This window comes from Girardinichthys multiradiatus, chromosome 14 (assembly GCF_021462225.1).
Source record: "Girardinichthys multiradiatus isolate DD_20200921_A chromosome 14, DD_fGirMul_XY1, whole genome shotgun sequence".
NCBI lineage: Eukaryota > Metazoa > Chordata > Actinopteri > Cyprinodontiformes > Goodeidae > Girardinichthys > Girardinichthys multiradiatus.
In genome coordinates this window covers 10,455,773-10,480,674 of record NC_061807.1, presented here as the reverse complement: position 1 = coordinate 10,480,674, position 24,902 = coordinate 10,455,773, and the positions used below count along the sequence as shown (strand labels likewise).

Here is a 24,902-nt window from a genome sequence, read left to right as displayed (position 1 = left end):
AGGGAAAGAGAGGAGCAGACACACTGAGAACTGGAACATGGGAGTCTTTAAACTACATCTCTAGAGGTTTCTGTCACATGATGGTCTCTGTGCTGTCAGAGCTCTGCTTGATTCTCTTCAAGTAAAACTGCTTGATCAAATGTAGCTGGAGGATTGAAGTGTTACCTTCACTGACAGACTTTTCACTGATTATTGATGGATTTAGACTGAACAAAGAGAAGATGGAAACTGACCACAGACACATGAGTTGAGGATGATGAGCAGCAGGATCCTGCAGATCATCTTCTCCATGTGAGAGGAGACAGAGGTGATTTCTATAACTTCAGTTCCTCTGATGAGGATTTTATTTACAACTTGTTTGAATCTGGAACAGTCAAATGTAAAGAGCAGAGTCAGTCACTTTGGCAAAATAGATGTTGTTTTACATGAACTTGCAAAAAATATAGCGTTTCAATTTTGTCAAGGGCTTTCATTTTGAAATTTTAATTATTTGTTGGTTAAATGTGATGAGTGACATCAAAATATCTAACATAAACAACAGCAACAATGAGTCAATACATGTAAAACAAATTGCTTTTACTTTGAAAGATCTCAGCAAGCTACCGTAATTTATGGTGTTTTTGCGGATAACAAAACCATGCAGTGCGTCATTTTCGAAGTGGAAGATTGACCGCAGTGCTGGCCCGGAAGGAAATGGTTTTGGTGCGGCGCGGGAAAACAAAAAATAGAAATATATCGGATTTGGAAAAGGTGTATTTGGGCATAAACTGGTATGTGAATGGTTCGGTTGGAAATGGAGACAGGAAATGAGGAAGACATGGATTTTGAAGGTTGGACGCCAGCGGGGAGAGGAAGAGGGAAAGGACGTGGAAGAAATAAAATAGATGAAGGAAAGGGAATTGGTGATTTTCAAGGTAGTAAACGAGAATTGGAAGGAAGCAGTTCAGAAGAAGAAAGGATAGTTAGGAGGAAAGTTATGAGGGAGGAATTTAAAATAATATTAAAACTTAAGAATGAGGAAGAACAGGATAACATCAGCCCCGTTGCAGTGTCAAGAGAGATAAAAAAAGAAAATTGGAGATGTTTGAAATGGTAAAGATTTTGAGAGATGGAAACTTATTGGTAGTCTGTAGAAATGAAGAACAAAAGAATAAGGCTTTAAAGGTGAATAATATCAGCAAAAAAACTGTTGGAGAACAAAATCATTGGAGAAAATACAAAAATTAGAGGAGTGATTTATAGGATCCCCCTAGATGAAGATCTTGATAAAATTAAGAGAAGTATTATAGGTGCAAAAGTGAATAACTTGAAGAGATTTTCAAAAACATTAAATGGAGAAAAAGTAGGAAGTATGTCAATCCTCATTGAATTTGAAGAAAAAGAGTTGCCACAAATCATCAAAATAGATTATCTAAGCTTTCAGGTTAGACCTTATATCCTTCCACCACTTCGTTGTTTCAAATGTCAAAGATATGGACACATAGCAGCAGTTTGTAAAGGGAAGCAGAGACGTCCAAAATGTGGTGAAGATCACAAGTTAGAAGAATGTAAAGAAGTACAAGAAACATTTTGTAACTGTTGAGGGCACCATAGAGTTACGTATGGTGGATGGGAAGAAAGGAAGAAGCCAAAAGAAATCATAAAGATTAAAATGACTAAAAACATAAGCTATGCAGAAGCAGCTAAAAATGTGAAGGAACAGAAAACAAGAAAGATTGAACAAATAGCGAATCAAATTCCACAGTCAGAAGAAAATGTTACAATATCAGTAGAAAAACTAATATTATTTGAAGCATACATGGGTTGGACAATGAAACTGAAACACCTGTCATTTTAGTGTGGGAGGTTTCATGGCTAAATTGGACCAGCCTGGTAGCCAGTCTTCATTGATTGCACATTGCACCAGTAAGAGCAGAGTGTGAAGGTTCAATTAGCAGGGTAAGAGCACAGTTTTGCTCAAAATATTGAAATGCACACAACATTATGGGTGACATACCAGAGTTCAAAAGAGGACAAATTGTTGGTGCACGTCTTGCTGGCGAATCTGTGACCAAGACAGCAAGTCTTTGTGATGTATCAAGATCCACGGTATCCAGGGTAATGTCAGCATACCACCAAGAAGGACGAACCACATCCAACAGGATTAACTGTGGACGCAAGAGGAAGCTGTCTGAAAGGGATGTTCGGGTGCTAACCCGGATTGTATCCAAAAAACATAAAACCACGGCTGCCCAAATCACGACAGAATTAAATGTGCACCTCAACTCTCCTGTTTCCACCAGAACTGTCCGTCGGGAGCTCCACAGGGTCAATATACACGGCCGGGCTGCTATAGCCAAACCTTTGGTCACTCATGCCAATGCCAAACGTCGGTTTCAATGGTGCAAGGAGCGCAAATCTTGGGCTGTGGACAATGTGAAACATGTATTGTTCTCTGATGAGTCCACCTTTACTGTTTTCCCCACATCCGGGAGAGTTATGGTGTGGAGAAGCCCCAAAGAAGCGTACCACCCAGACTGTTGCATGCCCAGAGTGAAGCATGGGGGTGGATCAGTGATGGTTTGGGCTGCCATATCATGGCATTTCCTTGGCCCAATAATTGTGCCGAACCATTCTTGAGGACCATGTCCATTCAATGGATCAAACATTGTATCCTGAAGGCGGTGCTGTGTATCAGGATGACAATGCACCAATACACACAGCAAGACTGGTGAAAGATTGGTTTGATGAACATGAAAGTGAAGTTGAACATCTCCCATGGCCCGCACAGTCACCAGATCTAAATATTATTGAGCCACTTTGGTGTGTTTTGGAGGAGCGAGTCATGAAACGTTTTCCTCCACCAGTATCACGTAGTGACCTGGCCACTATCCTGCAAGAAGAATGGCTTAAAATCCCTCTGACCACTGTGCAGGACTTGTATATGTCATTCCCAAGACGAATTGACGCTGTATTGGCTGCAAAAGGAGGGCCTACACCATACTAATAAATTATTGTGGTCTAAAACCAGGTGTTTCAGTTTCATTGTCCAGGGATGGAATCAGTTATTGATTTAACAAAGGTAGTGATCATTATCCCATTACAATAAGAGTAGGATTAACTTTAAATAATAAGAATATAAATGTAAATAAAAAACGAAATTGTAATAAGGCAGACTGGACTAAATTTAGATACGTGAGTCAAATAAACATAGGGAAAGTAGATATGAGAATAGATATAAATTATGTAAATTTAAAAATCGTACTCGTACTCGTCGTCTTCCACTTATCCGGGACCGGGTCACCGGGGCAGTAGACTCAGCAGAGACGCCCAGACGTCCCTCTCCCCAGACACCTCCCCCAGCTCCTCCGGGTGGAGCCCAAGGCGTTCCCAGGCCAGCCGAGAGACATAGTCCCTCCAGCGTGTCCTGGGCCATCCCCTGGGCCTCCTCCCAGTGGGACGTGCCTGGAACACCTCCCGAGGAAGGTGTCCAGGAGGCATCCGGTATAGATGCTCGAGCCACCTCAACTGGCTCCTCTCGATGTGGAGGAGCAGCGGCTCTACTCCGAGCCCCTCCCGGATGGCCGAGCTCCTCACCCTATCTCTAAGGGAGTGCCCGGCCACCCTACGGAGGAAGCTCATTTCAGCCGCTTGTATCCGGGATCTCGTTCTTTCGGTCATGACCCAAAGTTCATGGCCATAGGTGAGAGTAGGAACGTAGACCGACCGGTAAATTGAGAGCTTCGCATTTCGGCTCAGCTCTCTCTTTTTAGAGGAGCTGATCTTCATCCCAGCCGCTTCACAATCGGCTGCGAACAGCCACAGCGCATGCTGTAGGTATTGGCAAGAGGGGGCCAGCAGGACCACGTCATCTGCAAAAAGAAACCAGACCACCTCCGGCCCTTGGCTGCGTATAGAAATACTGTCCAAAAAAGTTATGAATAGGACCGGTGACAAAGGGCAGCCCTGCCAGAGTCCAGCATGGTCCGGGAACAGGTCTGACTTAGTGCCGGCCGGCAGTGCGGACCTAACTCCCCCCCTCCGCTCGTAAAGGGACCGGATGGCCCCTAATAAAGGGCCCCCGATTCCATACTCCTGGAGCACCTCCCACAGGGCATCACGAGGGACACAGTCGAATGCTTTCTCCAGGTCCACAAAACACATGTGGACCGGTTGGGCAAACTCCCATTGAACCCTCGAGTACCCTGCAGAGGCTATAGAGCTGGTCCAGTGTTCCACGGCCGGGACGAAAACCACACTGCTCCTCCCGAAGCCGGAGTTCGACTATCGGCCTGAGTGTGATCCCCCTGTAGTTGGAACACACCCTCCGGTCACCCTTCTTATGAAGGGGGACCACCACCCCAGTCTTCCAGTCCAGAGGCACTGTAGTCATTTCACCATTTCAGGTGACTACCTCTTGAAGCTCATCAACAGAATGCCAAGAGTGTGTGGAGCAGTAATCAAAGCAAAAGGTGGCTACTTTGAAGAACCTAGAATATAAGACATATTTTCAGCTGTTTCACACTTTTTTGTTCAGTATATAATTCCACATGTGTTAATTCATAGTTTTGATGCCTTCAGTGTGAAGCTACAATATTCATAGTCATGAAAATAAAGAAAACTCTTTGAATGAGAAGTTGCGTCAAAACTTTTGGTCTGTACTGTAGGTGCATATTTACATGTTAATTTAGAATGGTAGTTGTTCGAGAAATGTCAGGCCGAATGGTCGGCCCCCGTACATTTTCATCTGACCAAATCTGGCCCTCTTTGCAAAAAGTTTGGACACCCCTGGTCTAAGTACTGTAGGTTTAGCGTTGAAGTAGATTAAACATGGTGAAGGTAATGAAAAATGAGGTGGGCGGAGGGGAGGACTGTATCTATCTCACACACCTTTACAGTTAGGCTGGCCAGCTTTTTAGGCGTTATATTTTAATTATTCCCCTAAAACGTCGGATAAAAATCAGAGACTTATTAGGTAGAATGAAGGTTAATATACATTTTTGTATAAATTTGACGCTGATCTCTGTATGAAAAGAAGTTCACAGGAAGGTTAAGTGACAGGAACATACCTCTCACTGGCGACACGGAAATAAAAGCCCAGACCGTCAGCAAACTAACCAGAACAAACAGCAGCCTTATGATCTCCTCCACATGAGAATCCAAAGAGTCCAAATTCAGCCTTAAAAAGTCACCAAAAAGTGATGAAATGCTGTTTTTTCCAGCGACATCGTTCAAACTACAGCACGACTCATAGAAACTCTTCCTCTTTCTCTTTCACTGTCATGACACGTGACAACAAAATAGGAACTTCAAAACATAAATACATAAATATTAGTTACAAATAATTAAAAAGAGAACAGTGCGCCACCAATGTCAAGTAAAACATGTAATTATAAGGGAATTAACAACTCTTGTTATGAGTTTTTGTAATTTGATTTTATTCAATTAGCGAGGCGCCTTCTCCAAACTATCCAGGGGATGGCGACAAATTGCCCTTTAATATCTATAAATGAAAGATACTTGTTCTTTTTGAGGTTTTAAATTACGTTTTCCTGGACATTTCTGCTTGTAATTTTACCTTAATTAAAGAGAAATAGCAAAGACAGATCCTAGAGCTTTAATGTAATTAATGCCTGTGAGAAAAGTCAAGGATACTTCACTGTCAGCCTCGCTCAGTGGAAACAGGGACACAATTAGAAATGAAGACAATTTATCTTTCATAAAATACCTAGACTAGAGTTATTCATACCTGTGGAAGATTTAGGTTTAAGATGATTTAATCATTTTACTAACATGTTTCCTCTGGCTGGAAATAATACTAATGTTTTAAAGCAGCCCAGCCAGAGTCCTGACTTTAATCTGTGGAGGGAGGGAAAGATTAGGGTAATGGTAAGGAGGCCTTCCAACCTCAACAACTTAAAGCTCATTAACCAAATTAAATCATCAAAATACCAAAATACCATTGGAAACAAGTATAAATAAAACGTTTAACAATGGCTGATTGCTATAATGTATATAAAGATTTCCCCACTGATAATTGAGAAGGTTATAATTATTTTTTGGCATGCCATTTTTTGATGAAACGTGAACAATATTTCTTTACATGTTTTGATCTTTTAAAAATACATGCCTCCTTTCTAGCAGAAGAAAAAGTCTTGGTTAACAAAATCAACCACAGGAAACCCTGATTATTTATTTCCATAGTAACACAAGCTAGATGCACTGGTTGGTTGACCAGACAAACTGAGAACTGGTAAGGCCAAAATTAATCATACAGCTGACAGATTTACATTTAAATGAATTTTTAATCAACCAAGAAATTTGTTTCTTGATGCTGTTTCTAAGTCAGTTCCCATCTTTAACCTCAAGTTATTAATAATAATTTAACCTTTGAGGCTTTTGCTGAGCTGTGGATGTTGTCAGTCAGTCATTTTCTACTGCTTATTCCACAGTGGGTCGCGGGGAAGCTGGTGCCTACCTCCAGCAGTGTATGGGCGAGAGGCGGGGTCCTCCCTGGACAGGTCTCCAGTTCATCACAGGGACTGTGGATGTTATGACAAATTAATTTATTTTAAGGTCATCACTCTAAACCATAGTTCAAATGCTCGATGCCCGATTGTTGGGTTTAGAACTGTGAAGTGGACAGAAACCATTGTGCCTTTTATCTTGATCCATCTCTGTTGTCAAAGAGGTTTCAGCCTCATCAAGACTCAGTTGCTCACCGTCTTACATAGAAGAATCTATTTCTTAAGGTGAGCATTTTATTTACGCTTTATATTTTATATTTTATTATTTTATCCGTACAACAGATACAAACAAGGTAGAGGGCGCAGTTTGTCATGTGGTTTCACTGTTTTTTTATATCCAGCTTCAGAGGTCATTCCCTTACATTACTGAGTTATTAATAGTTGTTAAGGTCAGAGCTAATCCAGTTTGGTGGTCCAGAGGTCTGAATAGGTTCTGCAGACCATTAAAACTACAATTCTTGCAGTCATCACAGACCTCTCACATGCTGCAGAGACTTCACCTCCTACCACAACTTGTAGGTAGTGCTGCCACTGTGGCAAGCAGCCGCAGCCTGTATGTTCCTGTTGGAAGCCACAGACGTTCCTGTGTTTACAGTTTCTGACCATGTTTTTACCAGAAACCCAACTTCAAACATGACTTCACACTAAATCATCTTACAGACATGTATTATAGACCAGGGGCAACATGTACAAAGGCTTAGCCACAAGGAAGCCCTTTTATACAAAATTTCAGAAGCATCCATAGTGAACTGACAACAGAAATGTGCGCAGTCACATGGGAGCTTCAAGGCTGGCGTACACAAGCTGCTAAAGTTACTGGTTTGTTTAGAGACACCTAGAGGACTTGCTGGGAAAGCTGTTGATATCAGGAATCTGGGGTGTTTGTGTTTCAACCTCAGGACGCCACGGGAGAGCACAGCTGTACCAGCAATGCTGGAAGGTGGATCTGAGCTGGTGTGCTGTTACTCATCTTCATCTGCTGGTGTATACAAGGAGCTGGCTGCTAGTCACACTTCGCTTGAGTGTTAACCTACCTGGTTACCTAAGCCCCCTGTGCTCCAGTGTAATTATCTGTGTCGTTACTTCTCAAGACTGAAGCTTCTTTTGTTTTTACTTCTTCAAGGTAACCTCCAGTTCTGAGATTGAGTTCTTCCTCCGAGTATGTTCCTGGATCTCAAGCTCTCCACAACTCCTTTAGTAAAAACTAAAGCTCTGAGCCCGTGTTCACAAAGAATCCTGGGACTAAAAGTAGTTCCTAGTGACGTCATTCTAAGAAAAAAGATTTTTCTTAGAATTTTCCCTCGGTAAGATGTTATTCACGAAGTCTAGTTCACATGGCAGGTTTTTTATGTTGACTTTTGACCCGATCCTTCCCTTCTGACATGCCCCAATCATTGCTCAACATGTTGGATTATCTTGCCACAATTTCGTACAGTGTGGATGTTCCACATTGACAACTGAATGTTGAATGTGACGTATAGCCACTCAGAAAGCAAGGTGACGGAAACACGGAAGGAAAATTACTCTGGTGGCATAAAAAAGAGGAGGCGCGTAAATAACGAGTCATCAAGAGGCTGTTCTATTATTGCTCAGCCACTAGATTTTAAGGCATTTTACCCAATCAGTTCACTGCAAGGCCAGAAACAACCAGGAGATCCCTGATCTTTGGGGAAAGACAGAAAGTACATGCACCTGTCATTCTGCTCCTGTCTAAATCACACCCAGTTCAACTATAAAGTCTGATATAACATGAAACTCACTCTACTTGTTCTCTTGGGGCAGAAAATAAGTCTAATCTTTAACAGGCAATTAATTTCTAATTGAAAAAGATAATAGCATGTGATTACACATACAAACCCTACAGAAACACTGGCTGTATTAAGTACACTGCTGTGTTTTATTTATGTTTTTATTTTTTTGACATGTGCCTTGCCTTTTTAATCATCTTAGATATTCCTGAGTAATAAATTTTTTAAGAATTAGGGATAATTTGGAACGTTAGCAGCAGAAAAATAAACAAGAATGTTTCTCTTACACTATATTATTTTTAAGGTATAGAAACTACATTTTCTAAAGGCAAATCAGATATATGTTATACATGTTTAAGACTGCAGGAGCCCTCATATGGAACATTCCGATGTTTATGCCAGACACCCCTAAAGTCTCTAGTGCTGTGCTCTGCATATTCCATGTGGACACGGTGCTCAATGGCTCTTAGGGAATCCAAAATTACGTCGTTGAAGCTAACATTGTGAAGATTATTTATTATCCCGATCATTTGAAAGATGTCAGCCAAACAACTCAAAATGGCATCATATGATAAATTATTCCCCTCAGTTTGATCTGCTAAGGTAACCAGAGCTGAATGAAGTTAAAGAAGCTCCATCATCCTTCCTAAACCTTCCTAAAACTAATCTCTATGTAAGGCTCAGCCAAAGAGGATGCAGGTCCAGCCCATAGACGAGGATTGGCCCACAGTCATTCAGTTGTAAAGTGACTTTATAAAATAAATGGCCATAAGGAAAAATCACCCTTATAAAATAAAAACGGACATGTTAAAATAAAAATAAAAACTGTTGGAATTACACAAAAATAGTCTCAACAATAATTTCAATTATTAGGGAAAAATATTATATGAAAATTCTTTTATATTATTGTGGAAGCCCATTCCTGCCACTCTGATAAAAAAAAAAACCAAAAAACTTAACTCATAATTATAACTTAGCTATCTTATTATAATGAGATACTATCTCATAATTATGACTTAGCTATCTTATTATAATGAGATACTATCTCATAATTATGACGTAGCTATCTTATTATAATGAGATACTATCTCATAATTATGACTTAGTTATCTCATAATTATGACTTAGCTATCTTATTATAATGACATACTATCTCATAATTATGACTTAGCTATCTTATTATAATGAGATAGCTAAGTCATAATTATGACTGGACCCAGCAATTCAGGAGACTGAGACGTTTGTGTCTAAAGAAAAGGTGTGATGCTTGCATACTAAACATGGGGTAGGCTACTGTAATCATACTTTTTTCACATCACATATTCTTACAGTGTTAAATATTGTTTCAATATATTAGATAATCCGTTCTTAGCATGTGGAACAAACCAATGTAAGCCAAAATGACTTAGCCTATTAGATCCCAAAACATAACATTTATACAAAACAGTACATTATATTAAACTATTTTTACTATGCTTGAAGTGTGCTTGAAATTGTTTACTTTTTTAAATTATAAAAAAAATTGTAAAACTCCAGTCAGGTTGAACTTCCTTTCTAGTTGGTAAAGTCCACCTGAACCATCGGTTTGGCTTTCAGTCAGTCGGGCTTGCAGGCATAAAACACTAGCGAAACATAGCTGTGTACAACGGTAAGAAATGTGGATTTGTTAATTGAAACTGGATCTGTAAAATAAGCTTAGCATAGTATAAAGTAATCAATTTGACATATTGACGATACCTAATCTTTAAGATAGCTTAATGGGATGCTTTGCTACTTTAAAGCTAACTTTTTAATTTTTTTTACTATGTCAGTCCACAGCCAGGTGGGTTGGAGAAATGTTGTCTTGCCTTTTTGGTAACAGTTAATATCTGAACCTTACATAATTGGTACTTTTTTCTTTGCTGTAAAAACACAGATTCATTTAACCATAAAGTCGTGGTGTAATAACTGGTATGTAGCTCGTAGATACTGCTTCTTGCCCCCAAATCACTCTTTAGTGGCTTCTTACACTATTTGCGACTCCAAAACAATACCTTCAGTTGTGTGTATTTTTTTTATGTTAAACTAAAATATGTCATGATGTTTTCTTCATGTACAGGAAGAAAGCAGGATTTGAACTTTCCATAGATTAAAGAATATGTGTCTGATGAAGATGAACAGACTTAATTGCAAAGTAATTGTTCTGGATGTAATTAAAAACTTCAAGTTTTTTTTTTTTTAAATTCATAATGACTTTGTAGCTGCAGTGTCTCTTTTTTCCGTATTTATTTATGTATTTATTTTTTTTACCAAATTCACAATAGTTTAAGCAACTGTTTGTAACCCAATCAAAGAAATGCAACACATTTATTTTTTTCTTTCTACAAATCTATTGCATTGATTTAATCAGTTTGCTAAAATAAAAACCTAAACAATATGTGCTTACTTTTGTAGAGTGTGGGTTGTTTCAGAATGACTGAAGACGAGAAGGTGTGGAGCTACTGCATTTTCACAAGAGCCTTTTCTGATCACATAAGGTAAGGTACAAAGTGACTTCTCTGCTATAGCGTGTCTCTCCATTCCTCTACTCAAAGACCTCTATATGCTCCACTGATGGCCTTTTTAATTTTTAGTGTCTTTCCTGGTCTGTTGTTAAACACAAGGTAAATATGGAACTGTACAGCTCTTTGTAATTACCAAGCAATATTTATGTATCTTATATGTACATTGAAAAAGGTTTCTTAACATTTACTGTTTCAATTCGTAACATCGTTTCTCTGTAGTCTACTAATCCCCCCTCCCCCCTCACGTTCAAATGTTTGATCTTGGTTCCTTACCCACACACTGAATTAATAGTTCTTGTAAATTCACAGCTTTATGACTTCAAACATTGACTTTTTCATTAGAAAACAAAAGTAAAAGTTGCTAAATATTTTAGTGAAATACTTTATTTGAAATGTTGAAAAACTTGTTCTTCTATCACCTAAAGAACATTTCCAGGATTAAAGGACTAATGTCTCAACAATATCTAGAGAAACTCATCCATGCGTTTATCTTTAGTCGCATTGATTACTGCAACAGTGTCTTCATAGGTCTGCCTAAAGAGTCAACCAGACAGCTGCAGCTGATCCAGAACCCTGCTGCTGGCATTCCCACTAAGACCAGGAAGATAGAGTACATCAGCCCAGTTCTAAAGTCCTTCCACAAGCTCGCTGGAGCTCAGAGAATAAATGTTAAAATACTTCTGTTAGTTTATAAATCACTGAATGGCTTAAGGACCAGTTGTCATAGCAACCTTCCAGACCACTCAGATCTTCTGGTTCTGATCTATACTGTATCACCAGAACCAGAACCAAATATGGAGAAGCAGCTTTCAGCTTCTATGCTCCTCTAATCTAGAACAAACTCCCAGAAACACCTTTCCGGAGAGGGGAATTGTCCGAGCTTCTGCTGGCAACAACTTATTGTTCACCCTCTACAGATGATCCACATGGCCCTGTCTTTTAGTGTTTAACCCTTTCTCTCTCCTAGACATGGACATTGACTGAGCTTTTACTGTAACTAATTATATGTGCTCTCTTTCAGACTCTATCCTTGAAAACTGGCTCAGAGTTTATCTGTTCTTTCTTTCTAGGTGAAACGACTAAAGGAGCTACATCCATTAACATTTACTTTTCCTTCCCATAGAAAGTACTCCTGGATCAGTGCTTCTGTGTTCTTTTTGTGTCTCTGCTCTGTTCTCTCAAACCCCCAGTGGGTCGTGGCAGATGGCCGCTCACACTGAGCCTGGTTCTGCTGGTGGTTTCTTCCTGTTAAAAGGGAGTTTTTCCTCTCCACTGTCACTACATGCATGCTCAGTATGAGGGATTGCTGCAAAGTCAACACCAGTGACTGTCCACTGTCTCTACATGCTCATCCGGGAGGAGGGAATGCTGCAAGTCACTGACTGGATGCGATCTGCTGGGTTTCCTTAGATAGAAAAACGTTTTATCCATTTTGAATAAATAACTAACTCTGACTGCACTGTTCAATGGTTAGTATTAATTGGAATGTATGTACCTGACTGTTGAGAAGTGCCTTGAGACAACATGTGTTGTGAATTGGCGCTATATAAATAAACTGAATTGAATTGAAAACTGCAAAACAGCCAAAACACTGAATTCCTTTAAATCAACGCTGAAAACCCATCTGTTTAGAGCTGCCTTTGATTGGTAGGAAGTGGAACATTGATACGTATTTTTTAACTATATTTGCTTGATTACCCTATGATATTGATGCATTGATATTTTCTCAATGATTTTGTTGAATGCTTGATTGATGATTTTATGATGTAAAGCCCTTTGGACTGCCTTTCTGCTGAAATGTGCTACACAAATCAACTTGACTTAACTTGACTTAAAGTTTAACCTTGGTCAAAACATTTGACAAAACAGAAAGTGGTGAATGGCATTGTGAGTGACCAGATGATTAGTGTTTTAGGTAAAATTATAATTTTTTGCATTACTTTGTTTACATTATATTGGACACATCTGATAATGGTCTTGTGCATCCTTCCTTTCAGTGTATGATCACATAATGGATGAACTGCGTGATTTCCTGAGACAAAGGATAAGATAACTAATTTCTGAAGGATTATAAAATACGCACTAGACACTATTTCAGGCACTGGATCAAATTGAAGACTTTTCAACTTATTTTGGCTTACTTTACAAAAACACAGTAGTTAGCAATGTCAATCTTATCTCTTTTGAGGATAATGTCTAAAAAATACATAGTTTAGAAACCTTCTGTGCTGATAGGGTGAGGTAGAATGGCACTAAGCATGCTTCCAGGGGAAAAGGTGATTGCTTAAACTATTCTTGCTAACTTCTGTTTCTTTCTTTTGCATGAAAACCCTGAGCGAATACAATTGATTACCACTGCTAAAAGGAGCAGTTCATATCTCTCTATCAGTACAGGTGATGATTGGGAACCAAATTGACCTACAGATCGTTACCCTTCGTTGATGTGGAGGGTGGACCTGGGTACTCTTTAAGAGAGCTTTTAGAAGAATGTTCTTTCTGAATGGAAAATGGTTTGACTATTTATTCTACTTCTGAAGAACCTTATGTATTTTTTATTTGCTGCAGTATAATTCTAATCTAGATGATGTTCATTGTTAAATTTGGTTTCAAAATTTCATTTCTGCTCATAATTATTTTTGTTTTCTGAGATTCCTATGTACATGGGGCTGGAGTTTGAGCACTAGTGTGAAAGTCGTCACACCCCTTTTCACGTCATCATCGCATTGGACTATGATAAAGGAGGTCGTTGAGGAAATACAGGAAAAAGGACACTGAGGAAATACAGAAAAGGTGATGCAATGATACCCAATTTACATATTAAACATCTGTTAAACTAGGATCTGAACAAGGCCACTGACGTTTAATGCTTGTATAACATGTATGATGTACTAACTAAGAGGAGATTAGCGATTTAGTAACATTGTTTCTGACCGTGAACCACAATTCACTGCCCAAGTATGGAAACAGTTTTGCTTAGCTCTAAATGCCACTGTCAGCCTCTCCTCTGGTTTTCAGCCACAGTCCAACGGCCAAACGGAAAGAATGAAGCTGGAGTTGGAGGCCGCTCTAAGGTGCGTAACCTCTTCAGCCCCCTGGAATTGGAGCACCGATCTCCCTTGGATTGAGTACCCTCATAACGCACACGTATCAGCTGCCACAGGCTTTTCCCCCTTCGAAGCCTCTCTGGGGTATCAGCCCTATTCTCAGCGGATGAGAAGGAAGCCTCGGTCACCTCCGTCCAACATTACATCAGACGCTGCAGGCACCTATAGCAGCTGACCACTGCAGCACTTCACCGCCCGCAGAGACTAATCGCTGCCTTGCCAAACGGAAAAGGGTCCGGGCTCCTCCCTATGCCCCTGGACTGCAGGTATGGCTCTCCTCCCGTCACATTCCCCTGAAACCTGTGGCCGGCAAGCTCTCCCCCAGATACATTGGTCCCTACGTCGTTGACCCAGTCATCAGCCCCACTGCTGTCTGCCGCTTGCTGCCTCCACCCCTGTGCACCCACCCCACATTCCACGTCTCCCACTTGAAACCTATCTGTTCCAGTGCCCTCTGACTATTCCTCTACGTTCTTGAAGCCAAGCTCACCCATCTGCTTTCCTTCCCCAGAGGACGAACCACCGGAGCAGCCAAGAGTACCTCACACGTATTCTTGTCTCTTCAAAAATAAACTTCCCTAGTGAAAGTTTCTGCATGTGGGTCAAGAAGCTCAGTAATACGATGACGTATGATCTATATCATTACGCCTGAGGCAACTAATTTTACTGTGAAATATTCCACAGAAATTAATTTATTTAGCCTAATTTCTTTTGCTGTTCAATTTATAGTAGTTATAATATTCAAAATATGTTGGAAAATTAGCAAATTGCAGCCTTGTTTGTCATTATGACATACAGTTGGATCGTATTTCTACTGGGTGTATATAACTCCTAATGAATGGACTACTGGTTGTGATTCGATCTCAAGTCTAAATTTGTCCATCTTCTCCTGAAGGTTTTTCATGTCCTGCAGTCAGACCTGCTGGACGTCTCCCAACCTGGAGATGAGTTGATTTACCTCCATAGAGAGAACGTTTGAAGACCTCCTTCTAGAGAAGAAAAGCCCCAAATCTGAACCTTCTCCTCTGCTATCCTGTCACTTTCTTTTTCCTTTTCACCTGCTGGTGGCAACAAGATTCTGGTAAATTATGGGTCAGAAGGAGACTCAGGACTTTCTGGACCAGAACATTCCACCAGTCTCCCTCAAATGCATCTGTGAACTGTTGAGCCGTCATTTTAATGTCATTTATTGTATTTTATAAAGTTGTTTTTTAGTTGACTTATTTTATAGACACTATATGCAATGTTACTTTCCAATATATTTATTTCCTTTTTTATTCTGTGATCAGGAATCAGTGGGCAATTATTAAATACAAATAAAATAATTCCAAATTTATTTATAATAAATGCTATTTTTGTACCTGTTATCAATAATAATGTGAGGTAAATGTTTACCAGTCTGTTAAGGACTTTCTGTTATTAAGCAGTGTTGCCAGGTTTATTTACATTTGAAGTTCAGCATCTGGGTAAAGAAGTATTTGTTAAAGATTTATTCAAAAACAACTATTACTCAAAAATATCAAGCATTTTAAGAGAAACCCAATGATGTCCAAAGTTTTTTTTTAATGATTTGAACATTATTTCTCCTTCAGTTTTGTTTGCAGAGTTGGATGTTTTCTGTTCCTTTCATTTCCATCATTCATGTTTTTAAATTGTGCTGTGAAAACTTTATGGATTTTTTTATTATTATGCCTCTTAAGGCTGAACATTGATTTATCACAACCGCTCATCTTTACTTGTTACAATGGGTCAAAGGTTGGAGAATGAATAAATATCTGGGTATTTATGCATTAAACACCAACCAATCACGTTAGCTCTTAAGTCCTTGCTTTGTTATTAAGCAGTGTTGCCAGGTTTATTTACATTAAAATGATTTTTCTCATATTTGGTGAGTTGTGAAACTTATTTGATCGCAACTCTTTTTCTGAATGAGCTTTAACTCCTGAGAGATCCTAAAAGGAGGAAAAAGGTCAATTTTAGCATAAATGATCAAAATGTTGCCTGAAATTGTTCTCAAAAATGTTCTTTCACCTTGATGTGAAAATGTGTGCAGCTCATGTTTTTCTCAGAATATTAGGATCAGTGTTTTTGGAGAATTTTAAGCCTCACATTTAGAGCCATAAATGGCAGAAAGTGCAACAAAAATAGACATAAAATAAAATAATTATTTTTAGTTTATTTTCTTATAAAATGTTCCTATCTTATAAGAATACATGTTTAAAGTTACATTTAAAGTATATTCTGTTTTACCACTTAGAAACTAGTTAGAGTTGCCTTCAGTGACATAAAACATTTAAAGGGAAATTAATGTAGATGCACAAATAATCCAACACCCAGCATGAGGCTTCGTTGTTTGTCTTCCTGTGGCTCTGGCTGACACTAACTGGACCAACAGGTTGACTCCAACAAGATGACGGTTCTGTTTCCTTACTGGCTGACACTAACTGGACCAACAGGTCGACTCTAACAAGATGACGGCTCTGTTTCCTTGGTTCTCGACTCCATTTTAAACTCTGGTTGCATTTTCACAGACAAACCATCTCAGGTCTGACAGCATATGCTGAGTTTGTTTTAATATAAAAAATACAATAAAGTTTTTATATGCTTTTTATTCACAAACATCAGTTTCAACATGTAATACATACATAAAAAACCCATAAAGAAAAAAAGAATGGAAAATATAATCTACATGCAACAAAAATAAATGACAAAGTACTTTGGTTCTTTTGGTTTTAGAGGAGTATGTGTCTAAGTAGTGTGACGTAGTGTAGTCCAATCACCAGCTCATATTCCTGTTTCGTACCCATACGCTGCTAATTTGTCTCTCAGGTCCATTTTATACTCCTGTAGTTACGTTAAATCTCAGGGGAGATCAATACTCTTTGTTTAATTTGGGAGATCATTTTATTTGATTAATGTAAAGACTTTAGGTTAAACCTTATTTAACCTGATAAATTAGCATGTTAGTGTGTCTCTCTGTTTTCTGTACATCACTTAGGTGTTGTGGAATTTTCTTATCAAAGTGGGTAGAAGTTGACTCATAACAAGAGAAAATCCGGACTTTGTCTCAATAAGTTTTATTCAAAGGCATTCAGCGTTTGAAGACCCTGACACTGAGGTTAGTCAGTGAAACAGAGCCCCGATCAACATTTACACACAGTATTTATACCAGAACATGACAGTGTTATCTCAACACTTCAAAGAGTCTGTGTTTTATGACCCCAGACCCTTCTCGGGTTCAGAGGTGACTAGGTTACCTAGGAACAACCATCTACTCTCCCTGAGGCATCACCCTAACAAATGCCCTTAACCATTAAACTTCTGATAATGGCTTTTACAGCTTCCTCCTCTAACACAGAGGTTCAGGGGAGTGAGGTAAACCAAAGGTCATACACTGTGAAATGCTTACTGCAAGAATTTCCATCACATAGGTCTTGTGTGATCATTTAAAGTACTGTATGAATAAAGTTGCATAGGACTGGACTGAAAATCACATTTATTGGGACAAATAGCCACAGAAAACAATTTTGAATCACCAGGGTTAAATATTAAGGTTAAATCCAACAGTCACTTAATCTCAGCCTTAGCATTCATCGTAAAGGTATGAGCATCTGATACATTAAGACAGATGAGCTGCAAGTGTCTTTTAACTACTTGTACTTGTACTTGTTGTCTTCCACTTCATCCGGGACCGAGTCACGGGGGCAGCAGACTCACTAAAGACGTAGACGATGCCCTAGCCACCTCAACTAACTCCTCTTGATGTGGAGGAGCAGCGGCTCTACTCCGAGTCCCTCACCCTATCTCTAAGGAAGATAGGATGAGGCGCTGTTTACAGTTTAGGATTAGTGTTGGCTTCTTTCCTGTTTTTTAGTGTCTACTCCTACTATATTTTAATATAGCTTATTAAACAAAGTCAGCTCTCATTCACATATTTTCCTCCTTTTTCTCGACCAGGAGGTCAAAACAACAACAGAAGCATCTAAAAGTATCACTAAAAAGCTGCTTATTAAGGAAATCTGTTTAGTTGATTCCAGAGCTCAGGACACAGTAAATATTTAATGGTTACTTTGAATAAAAACCTAAACTCAAGTAATCAAAATCCAAGTGTAATGCTGTATAGATATAGAAGCTCTGGGCTCTGAGAGTAAAGTGGAATAATCTCTGGAAGTTTATCGCTTAGTTGCATCTCCGTTAAAACAAGAGGAGGGAGAGCACAGTTAACTATAAAATGGTTTCCATAGCAACAGTAGTGTATTAACATGCATGTGTGCTACAGCCTGACTTCAGGACTCTTCCTGCATAAAGCAGTGGACGTTTTGCTTTCTTCCATTTTCCTGGACGTTTTTATCCCAGATGTGGAAATAAAATCAGACCTGATTGAACCATGTTCTAATTTCATGTCCAAAAACAGACAAGATTTACAAATTGCTGCTGTGCTCAGTAAGCAGGCTACCTCCTATCAGCAATACGAGCATCTCTATTTTCAAAATTTAAATCTGACGATGGAACATGAAACTTTTATCACTGCAGCTGCCAGCAGGGTTGCCACATTTTCAACAATTAAGTGGGACTGTCTGATTTACTTCACACATAACCAGTGTTTCTCATCTCTGGTCCTTTTAGGTGTTTCCTTGTTTCCACACACCAGAGTTAAATGAATGGCTGATTATCAGGCCTCTGATGCACTTGATGGCATCTTGAGGAGGTAAAGTAATCATTTGAATCAGGGCTGCTGGAGCAGAGACATCTAAAACATGAAGGATTTTAGGAAAAATTAAATTCTCTGACAGAAATTATATTAAAACATTTCTTAGGCTCAAGCTAGGAATCAAGTCTGGCAACTTTTGCATAGATTAGAAAAACACTTTTAGAGATACATGTTTTTCAAAACAGAATAAGACTTAAAAATATAGCAACAGTTATGATTATGGAAGATTTTCAACCTTATCTCTCTAGGACACCTCCTCACATTTGTATATAATCTAAAATGGCCCCAGAATGGTCCCTTTGATTCAATATGGAGGACTTCCTGTTGGGTTTAAGGCAAACTGAGTTTTTTCTGTCATCCTACATAGTTCTATCTATGTCCCAGGTTTCATACCAGAACATGAAATTGGTTGAAGAGAGGTCAGTTTAGGGGTCAAGCTTCGGCCATTTTAGTTTTCTAGGTTTTCATCTGGAGCATTTAAAGGCTCTGCTGCAGGATTGTCAACATTATCCTTTTTTCCTCCACCTTGTCCACCTATGGAACACAAACAGAAGATTTTCAGTAATAATCATATTTCTCTGATTGTTGTTATACCAGAGATATAATATTATTAACTTGAATAAAACAGTATTCTGCCTTTCTTTAATGTTCATGTTCAGTTCTTCAAAGAGGAATCATCAGACTGTGGAAGAAGACAGAAGTTGCATAAAATGTAAAGAGTTATTTTAGATGACCCTGCTGGACAATAAATAATGATAAAAAGCCTCGTTTATAATACTGCTGGTAAAACAGCAATAATGTTGATGTTGAGACATTTTTTGACAAGATTTCTGCCTTTCATTTGTTTCCAGATGCATGTTGAGACAATTCAATGGAAATAGTAATGTATCTTATCATGACTTTATTTGTGATAAAAAAGGAGGGACTGTTAGGGTTTGAAAACTTTTGTATTGTTTATCACTCATATGTCCGTACAAATTGCTCTTTCTTCTTTCATGCCACAGAAAGGGGGGATGGCTAGAAGTTAGTTATGCTTCTATCAGCAACATCTGGTGACTGCCTGTGCCAGTCTCCACTCCCTCTCTGTGGAAGAACAAACACATGCACCCTAACTCTTCTCACCCCACACACACACACACACTCTAAATGCCTGAACTGTCTGTTGAACTGTGTGTGAACCAGCATATATAAATAAAGAGAGAGGGTGCCAACACTTTGTAGATTTGCACTGCAGAGTGTGAGCTACCTCTTGCACAAGATTAACAGAGACTCTGTCGTTCCCTCTTCCCTCTGAGTCGACTAATTAATACCCAACACTGAATAAATTAGGATATGCTTTTAATATTCTTATTTATTGAGTATGACTGCAAATAGCATCACAGAAATCTGTTGGGGAAGAAAATACAACAGCGATATTTAGAGGATAAATTTATAGAATTAAAAGGACAAAAAATTAAATCTAAACAAATCCAAATTTTTAAGAAAAACATCTTAAAACAAGCACTGTTGCCTTGCAGCAAGAAGGTCCTGGGTTCGATTCCCGGCCAGGGGTCTTTCTGCATGGAGTTTGCATGTTCTCCCCGTGCATGCGTGGGTTCTCACAGGGTACTCCGGCTTCCTCCCACAGTCCAAAGACATGCCTGTTAGGTTAATTGGTCTCTAAATTGCCCTTAGGTGTATGAATGAGTGTTTATGTGGTTGTATGTGTGTTGCCCTGCAATGGACTGGCGACTTGTCCAAGGTGTACCCTGCCTCTCACCCATAGACTGCTGGAGATAGGCACCAGCTCCCCCGCGACCCACTATGGAATAATTTTGCTCGAGTCTCACTTAGATTTTCTTCTGTTTCATGTCAGACTTTTAAAAACTTTATTTCTTTTAAAATAGAAAAAAGCATTTCTGGAGGTAGTCATTAATTCACCAAAAACCTTCATGACTCACAGAGACAATGACTGACTTACTTTGTCTAAATCTGTAGCAAAGTACAGCAATGATGATGATGATGACGACGGCTGGTATTGCAAGACCAAGACCAAGATGAAGATGAAGAGCAGTTTCTGTAATAAAGAGGAAAAACAGGTAATTCTCTTTTGTCCATTGTTGTTTTATTTGTAGCATCAAAGCTCTGGATCAACATTAACCTCATTTCAGTTTTTACTGAACCACACACAGCTGAAACCAGAGATTTACATACTTTATATAAAAAGACACAACCTTTATTTTTTACTGTCTGACATTAATATCAGATTAAACTTTTCTTTTTTAGGTCAGTTAGGATATTTTCCAGGTTTTTATTACTTTCTTCAGACTCAGAAGTTTACATACCCTAAGATAAGTGTGACTATATGATGATGTCATGGCTTTGTTGCTCTTAAAGGTTCATTCACAACTTTTGATTTAAAAGGAGACAAACTGTGGATGTATTTTAGTTACAAGTCAAAGGAACAGCTCCACAAAAGCATGAAGATGAAATCTGGACCAGGAAGAGAACTGTGGACTTCCTCTAGTCTGATTGTTTCTTGGCTACAACTTCCAGGTTCCTGCAGATGTTCATCTACTTAATTATATGCAAGTATTGACACCATGGAAATGTCCAGTCATCACATCATCCAGGAAGGAGTTTCTATCAGACTTTTCTCTCATATTCTCAAAACATTCTGCAATGAAATGAGGTTTTATGAATCTGATAACTAATATTATCCAGGTCTGTTGATGTTTACTGCATGTCTTCCCCCCACTCTCCACTCTCCTGTCAACTCACTATAAAAATGTGAAAGATAAAGGCCACTAGTGCCTAAAAAATTAAAAGAGAGTGACTGGAGTCATGTTTAAGCTCCAACCAATAAATAGACAGCATTAGTTAGGATTATTTCATGTCAAAAGAAAGTTCAAATTGTAATCTGAGTCTCATCTGGACCAGGCTTGGACCTTTTTTTATTTTGGATCTTTTTTTGTTTGAGGGAAAAAAGTTTCATCAAATCTAATTTGTCTGATTAAATACAATTTAAAATCTTTGTCTTTTTTGAACTCTAAGACTGGTTCTAAAGACTTTAGAATAATAATAAATAGTCAGGCGTCTGTCTGCCTTTTTGTCCATATTAAATAAATCTACCAGCCAACACATCAACAGTAATTTTAAGTTTTCTACTTATTCACATTTTGAAAGTAAATTGAAAAATCGAAAATTTAGTCAAGACACTTACTGTTGTTATTCTCTGGGGTTTTTTCTATGGATAAGAAAAAAGATTATAAAGTACAGTATTAGCAAAATATAAACCAGGATATAAACGTTGTCTGATGGTGAGTCACAGCACCAGTAACAACTGATTATGTAGCTAAAGATATTTACCTCCAGCACCACCTCTGTTGCCTTGGCCTCCATTTTCTTCTATTGTGTCTGGAATTAAATTAAATGTTAAAAACAAACATTTTCATCTATTTAACCATAAATGATTCTGATTCAACATAACTCACCAACATGTAGAGTAATATTTCCCCTCCTTACCTGAGAACACAGCTTGGGAACAAAGCAGGAATAATTCCCTTCATCCTCTTCAGTTACATTGGTCAACTTGAGGAAAATGTTGCCGTTTCTCATTTCATCGTGAAACAGAGAGGTTCTGTCTTTGTATTTTTGGTCTTGAGCATCCAGATAATCATCTCGATGGCGATACAAATGTACTAGAACCTTCGTTGTACCATCCTGGTATTTCCATTCGACTGTAAGATCTCTCACATAAAACGGTGGTTCCAGGTGGCATGGAAGGATAACGTTCTGTCCCACTGTTGCTATTATCGGATCATGAGAACCAATCACATGAGATTCATCTGGAAGAATAAACAATCTTTTAAATGAACTGCAACACCAACATTCCTGATGATGTCCTGATTATATAGCTGACATTCCTGTTTATTGTCTTTTGATTTTCTCCTGTCCTCCTTGTGCTACTCCTGGAAGTGTTTCTAATTTATTATTAAAGACGTCACTATGCTCATCACCTGTTCCTGTCTGCTTTTGGGTCCTAGTCCAAACCCACACTACATGACACATTCTGTCTCTTATAGCCAGAGCTACTGCTCTGATCATTCGGAGCAACACAGATTTTAATTTTCATAAGTTATAATTTTTTGCTGTATTACTTTTCTAGACCTTTTGTTTGTCAGTCAGTCAGTCATTTTCTACCGCTTATTCCATAGTGGAATGGACTGGTGCCTATCTCCAGCAGTCTATGGGCAGGAGGCGGGGTACATCCTAGACAAGTTGCCAGTCCATCGCAGGACAACACACAAACAACCACGCACACACTCATTCATACACCTAAGGGCAATTTAGAGTGACCAATTAACAGTAAACACAGAAATAAAATGAATTTCTCAACCAATGAATAGTTTAACTAATGAATTACTCTGCCACTAAATGTATCAAATAAAACTGGATGATTTATTCAATAATAAATCAATAAATCAGACACAGACTGATATTTCTGTTTCATCATGTAACTTTTCATTGTTTTCTGTGCTCTTAATCTCATTTTGTACTTTAAGGTCATTTTTTCTTTTATTTGATAGATGTGCATTTTTTGCTGTATTACTTTGTAGACCTTTTGTTTGTTTCATAGTAATTTCCTCCTGTTTTATTTGGGATCAGTGATTTTCATGTTACTGTAGATCTGACTTTCAACAAACCTGTTGAATTTATAAAGTTAAAATAGAGCTTCTGTTTAACAAGAAGTCAGAGCGTATAAATAACATTTCTGGATAAGTTAATGCTTTCAACCCGTTAACTGTTTGAATCTTCATTCAGACCTAAGCAAATTTTATTCAAATTTCTGATGTCCAAAACTAACAATTTAATGTTTGTTTTTTAGTGTGTCAGTTCCCAGAGGTTAAGTAGTTCAATCAAGTATTTTTTCTCACCAGATACACTGAGCTGACATCCTTCAGAGTCGACGCCATCATCAGTCTTCATGTCGCACTGATACAGACCAGAGTCTTCAGTCCTCAGTCTGGACACATGGAGTCTGATTTGTCCTTCTCTGAAGACGTCTTTGTCCCTCTGGACTCGTCCTGAAAACTGTTCATTCTGAGACTCTGGTACCTCAACACCATTATGGACCTGATACAGAACTAGTGGTCTGTGAGGAGCTAACAAGCTGCAGTAGATAAACAGTTGTCTCCAGGGTCCATCAGGTCTGGTGGTGAAGGTCCACTCCAGAGTGATGTTGTGGTTCTCCTCTGCCTGATAGCAGCTCTGTGTCACATTCAATACAAATGTTGCTGCTGAGGAGACAGAGAGGGAAAGAGAGGAGCAGACACACAGAACTGGAAGATGGGAGTCTTTAAACTACATCTCTAGAGGTTTCTGTCACATGATGGTCTCTGTGCTGTCAGAGCTCTGCTTGATTCTCTTCAAGTAAAACTGCTTGATCAAATGCAGCTGGAGGATTGAAGTGTTACCTTCCCTGACAGACTTTTCACTGATTATTGATGGATTTAGACTGAACAAAGAGAAGATGGAAACTGACCACAGACACATGAGTTGAGGATGATGAGCAGCAGGATCCTGCAGATCATCTTCTCCCTGTGAGAGGAGACAGAGGTGATTTCTATAACTTCAGTTCCTCTGATGAGGATTTTTATTTACAACTTGTTTGAATCTGGAACAGTCAAATGTAAAGAGCAGAGTCAGTCATTTTGGTGAAATAGATGTTGTTTTACATGAACTTGCAAAATATATAGCTTGTCAATTGTCAAGGGCTTAATTTTGAAATTTCAATCATTTGTTGGTTAAATGTGATGAGTGACATCAAAATATCTAACATAAATAACATCAACAATGAGTCAATACATGTAAAACAAATTGCTTTTACTTTGAAAGATCTCAGCAACGCCACTACCGTAATTCATGGTGTTTTTGCACATAACAAAACCACGCAGGGCGTGATTTTCGAAGTGGAAGATTGACCGCAGTGCTGGACGCTCATGAATGCAGGAGACGTAAGCAGCACAATGGTGGGTTTCATTAACCTCGGAAGTCAGAACTGGGAAGTCGGGGTGTGGATCATCTCTGAGTTATAATAAGTTTCCTGTTTGTTTTGTTCGTAACCCTGGCAACATCATTCTTACAACAGTAACAATGAAACACTGATCTACGAGGCACTTTATGCTCACAAACACCACTAAAACATCACGTCTTTTAAACACTGAAACGTACGACTGACTACATGTTACATAAAAGATACAGAACTGCTAAAACCATGAGAAACTTTTAGACTATTGATGCGAGTAGCA

The 24,902-nt window shown here is 38.8% G+C and overlaps 1 protein-coding gene and 1 long non-coding RNA gene across 4 annotated transcripts in view; both read right to left on the bottom strand.

Annotated features, from left to right (window-relative positions):
• LOC124880965 overlaps positions 1-24,306 on the bottom strand; it is a 30,397-nt gene extending 6,091 nt beyond the window's left edge. For 2 of the 3 annotated variants that reach the window (XM_047386437.1, XM_047386438.1), the window contains exons 1-2: positions 5,049-5,221; positions 234-364 (exon numbers count right to left, since the gene is read on the bottom strand). In XM_047386437.1, the coding sequence (XP_047242393.1) occupies positions 234-291 (58 nt within the window). In that variant the 5' untranslated portion in view covers positions 292-364; positions 5,049-5,221. Of the gene's footprint in view, positions 1-233; positions 365-5,048; positions 5,222-24,136 lie in introns of those variants that run through there. The other variant, XM_047386439.1, reaches the window with a different exon arrangement.
• Positions 17,237-21,987, bottom strand: LOC124880970. The gene is made up of 4 exons (XR_007041512.1): positions 21,961-21,987; positions 21,815-21,838; positions 20,573-20,668; positions 17,237-19,146 (listed from the first exon to the last, which is right to left on the bottom strand). It is a non-coding gene; the product is annotated as an uncharacterized LOC124880970 (long non-coding RNA).
• Positions 24,307-24,902: the final 596 nt, after the last annotated feature.